The 7,237-nt window shown below is 36.5% G+C and overlaps 1 protein-coding gene across 1 annotated transcript in view; it reads right to left on the reverse strand.

Annotated features, from left to right (window-relative positions):
• Window positions 1–6,727, reverse strand: part of RXFP1 (relaxin family peptide receptor 1) — an 86,597-nt gene extending 79,870 nt beyond the window's left edge. The window contains exon 1 of the mRNA XM_080676790.1: window positions 6,520–6,727. Within this exon, the coding sequence (XP_080532916.1) occupies window positions 6,520–6,568 (49 nt within the window). The 5' untranslated portion in view covers window positions 6,569–6,727. The remainder of the gene's footprint in view (window positions 1–6,519) is intronic.
• Window positions 6,728–7,237: the final 510 nt, after the last annotated feature.

Here is a 7,237-nt window from a genome sequence, read left to right on the forward strand (position 1 = left end):
CTTAGACTAGGTCCTTTCTATTTTTAGGCGATGTTTACCCTTCTGATATTTCCTGTCCTTCCTATCCTACATATGAAATTTGGAGACTCACTTTTAAAAGTGAGTAAAGGATAATAGAGCCGAAATCAAAAGGGAACACAGCTATACAACCTCAGTTTCTTCTTATGTAAAAGTGAGGGAATTGTACTCTATAAGCTTTAAGTTTCCTTTGAACTCAAAAAAAGTCTAATTTTATGAAACTTACAAAAGTACTTGAGAGACATAAGAGGAAACTGTCTAACTAGATAGAAATTCACTTGAGACTTAGAGTGCTGGAGGCAGAAAAAACTCTTCGTATTATTTTTGTTTAAATGAATTAGATAGGAGTCAAGAGAAAAGATTATTGGGAGACAATAGCACAACCAGATGTTTTAATCAATGAAATAGGTCATATAATTATATTGCCTCTCTGTTCAAGTGGACACTCAACCCCCTAACAAAAACAAAAAGGTATTTAAACTCTCAACTGCCTTTAAAAAAAAAAAAAAAGGATGAATCTGCTCAGCCAGTGTGGTTCAGTGGTTGAGCATTGACCTATGAACTGGGAGGTTCGATTTTTGGTCAGGGCTCATGCCTGGGTTGTGAGCTCAATCCCCAGTGGGGGTGCGCAGGAGGCAACTGATCAATGATTCTCTCTTATTGATGTTTCTATCTCTCTCTCCCTCTCCCTTTCTGAAATCAATAAAAGTATATATATATTTTAAATGGTTGAATCTTACATTAAAGAATATATAATGTAAGATTCTCTGTTGTCGTTTTTTTTTTTTTGTAGTTAATCATAGGGCTGATATTTTGGTTCAAGTGAGCACCTGACTAAAAGTAGACCTGAGTTGGGAGACAGGGGATAAGCAGAGAGAGCTGTGTTGTTCTTCATTATGGAATGAGAACTTGACTTCCTAGAGCAACATGGGAGGGGAAGCTGAGGGAGAATCATGGGGAGAGAGAGATGGAGAGAGGAGCTGGCACAATGACTAGAGGCAAGGGCTCTTTGTGGCCTAAAGCAGCCAGTGCAAGACCCCAAACTTTTCATCCCAAATAATAATTTATAGACATTTTTTTCAAAGCACTGATTACTTTTAAAAGACAAATTCATTATTTTAGAAGATTTAAGAAATATAGTAACCCTAGTTAATTTAGGTAGTATTTAAATAATTATACAATGGCCCTAGCTGGGTTGGCTCAGTGGAGATAGAGCATCTGCCTATGGACTGAAGGGTCAGGCGCACATGCCCAGGGTGCAGGCTCGATCCCCAGTGTGCGGCATGCAGGAGGCTGTCAATCAATGATTCTCTCTCATTACTGATGTTTCTATCTCTCTCTCCCTCTTTGAAATCAATAAAAATATTTTTTTTTTACAAATTATACAATAAATCTATGTAACAAAAAATCAAATATCTACAATATTATACAATACAACTACTTAATAGGATAATACCATTTCTAACCCAAGTAGCGGGAGACCTCACTTTAAGTGGTCCTTTTTTCTACTCAACCATTATCTTTGATGTGATAGAGAACAAAACCTAAATTTGAAATATTCACAACTTGTCCCTGCTTATCTCCAAAGAAGGAAAGAGCATTTGGTTTCAGTAATGGACTCTTGTCATTCCCATCAGGGTGATGGAAGATGAGAGAGTATTGGATCGCTACGTATAAGACAAATAATACAACTACTGGGGTTGTGAAGATAATTAGAGAAGAGGATATCCAAGAGGAAGGAGAGGTAAGCTAGCACAGGAATTAAGTCCATATTTATTGGTACTTCCTACATGTATAGTTCTATGCCATGTGCTGCAAACAAATACACTTTCTAAGCAAAATCCTGGGGTCAATATAGATTGAGTCTAGTTTTCTATACATTCAAATTATTTACATGTATATTCTAATTCATCGGTTATTGGTGTGCACTGAGAAATGTATATAAAGCAGATGGTACTAGCTCATAAGAGGAGGTTCATAAACATCAAACATGGATTTCTCAAACTTCCCTGGGTTGGGGAGGGCCTCACCCTAAGGTTGTAGAAACTGTTTTTGTTTGGATTTACCAATTTTGCGACCTGGGGCTGGTCAATATTTCTTTATTGTGCAATCATTAAAATGGAGAAATATCTAACTTGTCCAAAGATCAATGTACTAGATCAGGAGAACTGTCCAGGTCCCTTTTAATTCTAAGTTATTATAGCTTCAGAAAGTATTAGAACTGAATCATGTTTTACTAGCATAGGCCTTTCAAAGATACAGACTTGGATTGAAATCTTTTTTATAACACTTACTAGGGGGTGGTGCCAGGTATGCTACTTAATATTTTTATTTTCTGTTTCCTATTTTGTAAAGTGAGAATATCTCTTAGGGTTGTTATAGGTATAAAATCAGATAATGCTTGTAAGGCATTTAGCACAGTTCATAGTCTGTGGAAAGTAATCAATAAAAGGTAGGTATAAAAACAACCACACTCCAAAAAAGAACAAAAACAAAACAAAACAAAACAAAAAAACATGAAAAAAAAAAAAAAACCCAACCACACCCATAACCACAATCATAGGGCTTGAAATCAAAATTATATACATGCTTACAGTTTTATTCAGACAAAAATTAAATCTAACTAGAATACCAAACTCTAGGCATTTCACTTTAACAAGTTTATCCTAATGTGTGAAATTATGCTTGTGAAACTATTTAGTTCACAAATGTGATAACTTGTTTTCCTTTATATGAATGATGATGATGAGGCACAGACTTGCTAATTTTCTATTTGAATCTTAAAAATTTGACACTATATTTATAGTAAGAACAATACAAAATTGTTAGCAACCTTTAAAAATATGAGGTGAAATAGTAGATACTTCTGGAAAGTTTATTCTATGTTTTGGAGGTGGGTAAATATATCAGTATTCTACTTTTTCATGTATTAATGTTCTGTTTTTCATGAACTAGTGGACTGTTCTGGGAAAGACTCTTCCCTCCCCCGTCCTCATGGTTACAGAAGAGAATTGCTAGGAGACATGCCAGTGCCAGGACCCAAGACAAAGACCAGGTGGTCTTGTAAGCATCCACTTGGAAACTAAAAACAAGGACCTTACCCAGTCCTTGGCCCAGTACTAAAGTGGGTTCAGTTAATATTTGAGCCTCTTTTATTTCCTGTTTCCTCACTTGTTCCTTTCCTATCCAAAGTATTCAGTAAAATGATTGCTTTTGCTGAATGATACTTTTTAATAATGAGTAAAGCAATTGCTGATAAGGACTTGTGATATAACTCTTCCTGGGGATTGTTTTTGAACTTTGCAATATTCTAGGCTCCTAAAAAGTTGCAAAAATAGTTGAGAGAGGTTCCTTAACCTTTCACCCACCTTCTCCTAATGGTAAAATCTTACGCAGCCATAGTACATTTTCAAATCTGGAAATTAACATTGACACAATACAGCTAACTAGGCTATAGAGGAATTTTTTAAGAATGAAAAATCCTCAAGGTTAAAAGGAAACTTTTCTGAATCTTAATGTTGCCACTTTCGGTGTGGGCTTATCTCACTGTTTGGGAATCCTAAGTCAGCGGTCGGCAAACTCATTAGTCAACAGAGCCAAATATCAACAGTATAACGATTGAAATTTCTTTTGAGAGCCAAATTTTTTAAACTTAAACTTCTTCTAACGCCACTTCTTCAAAATAGACCGTGGTATTTTGTGGAAGAGCCACACTCAAGGGGCCCAAGAGCCGCATGTGGCTCGCGAGCCGCAATTTGCCGACCACTGTCCTAGATGAATGTTCTGTCTTCTCTACTCTCCCCCTTCAGTGATCACTCCTTGGTCCTATTGCTTATTAGAGTAACTGGCATTCAATAATTTTTTTGGTTAAAAGGGTGACTAATAATTGCTCAAGTCTATAAAGGGCTTTCTGTTTTTAAAGCCCTTTAGTACACATTATTTCTACTGAGAATGTTCATGGTCTCAAGGGAAAAGCATGGACTTTGAAAGCATTCAAATCTTGGCATTTATTAGCTTGAGTCTTCTGACAAGGTACCAAATGTCCTTGTGCTTGTCTTTCTCCTGTGCTTAATTGTATCTATATAATGGAGTCGTTTTGAAGATTCAGGGAGGTAATTGATGTAATAAAAAACTAAACATAGGAGATCTAGGAGGCAGATAGGGTAAAAGATTTTACTGCCATTTTACAAAATAAGGCTCAGAGTGGGTAAGTCATTGTCAAAGATCAGCACCTTAGGTCAGCTGTCTTCCATGACAACTGTTCCTAGGCAACAGGAAAGTGGATTAAAAAAACAAACAAATAAATAAACATAATTACAACAACAACCACCATGGGACTACAGAGATTTAAGACTTTTCTTATGTCACTGTTGACTTCTTTTGCTATATGTGTAAGAAATCTTCTGTTAGGTGGTGATAGGTGATGAGATCAATTAAAATGTGAATCATGGGTGTGGGCTGCTATTTTGTGGTTAAATGCCCCTCCACTCCACCTACCCAGTTGACACCAATATAGCCAGAAATCTTGCTTGCCAAGCTGGGCATCAGATATTTATGCCCTCATTCTCCATGGAAGGCGCATAGAAGAATGAGCACAGGGAGCTCTCAAGTACTCACATTGCATTACAAAAACATTGCAAGTCAAAAGAACTTAAATTTTAAAAGTTGGAAGGTTTTGACATCATCATCACCATTAGTAGCTATTTTCATTCTCCCCACCCCTTTATAGCAAAAGAACAAAAACCCTTTTATTTTTTTTGGTCCAGGATCTAATCTGATACATTTAATTCTTTAATTATGTTTGCTCCTTAGTATCCTTTTTTACTTCTTTTTTAAAAAAATAATTAAATTTATTGGCCATTACAGTGAGATATTGGTTTGCAAAACCATACAGGTTTCCAGTGTACAACTCAACAAAACATCATCTGCATACTACATCATGCGTCCATTGCCCCAAGCAAAATCTCTTCCGGACCCTTTCCCCCATCCCCCTTTGCCCACCTCTACTTAGCCCCCAACCTCCTAATAACCATTTTCTATTTCTGGTCATCAAAATGATTTTTTATTAACAAAAGACAACATGTAAGCATATAACCTTTTTTACTAACCTGAAATGATGGTAGCACATTAGCCAAAGTTACTTCTCAACTTGCCCTGAACATCTTTTACATACATACTGTTGAATTTCTCATGCCTATTTTGGAAGCACTCCTTTGGCTTCTGTGTATTCATTTTATTGAAATGGAATAGGAGATGGCAGAATATGTTATTGATTAATGAGGAAGTTGGTGGCAAATCTCAAAAACTCCCATAGTTTAAGGACTTGCATTATAATTAGAAACATTCAATTTCTGGTGGGGGTTTGCAATTTCACCCCTCTCCTCCTTCCAGTTAAAAAAAAAGGAATGTCAGTAATCAAGATAACATATGGAGACAGTGAGGAACTGGAATGCTTCTCCAGGATTCTGAGTAATTTTTATTTTTTATTTTGATGCTCTCACCTTTGACCATTACAGTGAGATATACCAGAGGTCAGAAGGCAAGAAGGAAAGACAGGAAAAAAATCATTGTGGTGTGGCACATGGGAGAATTTGGATTAAAATTTACTCTGAGCCATTCCTCAATAGAATATCTTCATGTAAACAAACTTTTAAGAGATAGAGGAATATAAACATGCTTGGGAATTCTCAATTTGTTAGAGCTTAATCATTTCCAGGATCAAGAGGTATTAAAGGTACCCAGAAAGTTTTCTAATTTGCTTTGACTTTGTCATAATTTATTACCCACGAAACAAAAACATTTGATTTCTACTTACATAATATAATTTAACTAGGCTTTAATGCAGAACGACTCTTTCCCTTGATGAAAGAAAATTATTCTGAAAAATAAACTACAGCACACAGAGAGACAGCAAAAACTGTCACTATACCAAAAGTCAAATGTCCACTGGGACTCCTCATGTGTCTGTGTCTTTCATGGCTTTGCGCTTTCCCTTATTTCTCTTTTAGGGAACAGCGAGGAACCTTGCGAATTAAAAAAGGAGTTTTCTGAATGCATTTCCCTTTAAGGAGGCACATCTATGATATCAAATCACAAAGGACTAGGACTACAACTACACAGAAACTGGAACACATGTAAAGACTTCCCGGGATATTTCAATGGGCATATTCCTTGAACGCAATCTCTTTAAGGACAACTCCTCTTGAAATATTACAAAATTACTTATAAAATATTATTAATACCAGTTAGACAAATTGGTTGCTATGAAGCATAGGTTTCTGTGGCATACTAGTCTTGCCTAACTACTGACTGACAATATATTCCAGTTTTTAATAGAAATACCAGACATGTATTAAGAAGAAGAATTCTGAGGTGAGATTACAATTTTGTCCGAAAAAGCATTGTCATCTTAAAAGCATAAACGTAAGTAACACACAATCGTACTTGTGATAATTTCATAAAACACTAAGGCATACAGAATTCAATCCTGAGCATACTTACAATATTTTCCAAAAATCAAGATGTAGAAGAAGACAGGACCAGATGTCATCTCTTTCTTTCTGAGCAACTGATTAAGAGAAGTGAATACAATTTAGTCTTGGTTTCTGAGTTGCATACAGCTCACGGTGGTTGTGTGCTATTTCTGTCTGCAATCTTAGCAGCTATAAAGCAGTTCTCTTTCCTTTCTCTCTCATTTCCTCTCCCTCTCTCTTTCCATTCCCTCTTCTTTCCTTCCTCTCTCTCTCTCTCTCTGTCTCTCTCTCTCTCTCTGTCTCTCTCTCTCTCTCTCTCTCTCTCTCTCCCCCCTCAGAATCTCTTCTTCCCACCCTCCTCTCTAAAAGTCTTAATATCCTTCTTACACATATGCCCCCCACACCCACACAAACACTGACAGAGCTGAGCAGCGAGGAAAAGTTTCAGACAGAACATACAAGCTCTTCTTGATGCTAAACATCTTGTTTCCATGTCCTGCAACGTCTACAAATGAGGGTGTGCACAAACCCTGACAAATGTCGGAACTGATCAAAGTCATACCACAGGAAAGAAACTGAGCTGGAGATACATTACAAACAAACAAAAGAAAATTTCCCCCCTCTATGAGTTGAGACTAGGAAAAGAACAGAATAACAACAAAAATCAGGGCAAAATGCCTTTGTGGAAGTAACAAACGGTAATGTAAGAATTAAAGTGTAACTACGTCATTCTTCTATGATCTGAG

Source organism: Plecotus auritus (genome assembly GCF_963455305.1).
Source record: "Plecotus auritus genome assembly, chromosome: 6".
Classification (NCBI taxonomy): Eukaryota; Metazoa; Chordata; class Mammalia; order Chiroptera; family Vespertilionidae; genus Plecotus; species Plecotus auritus.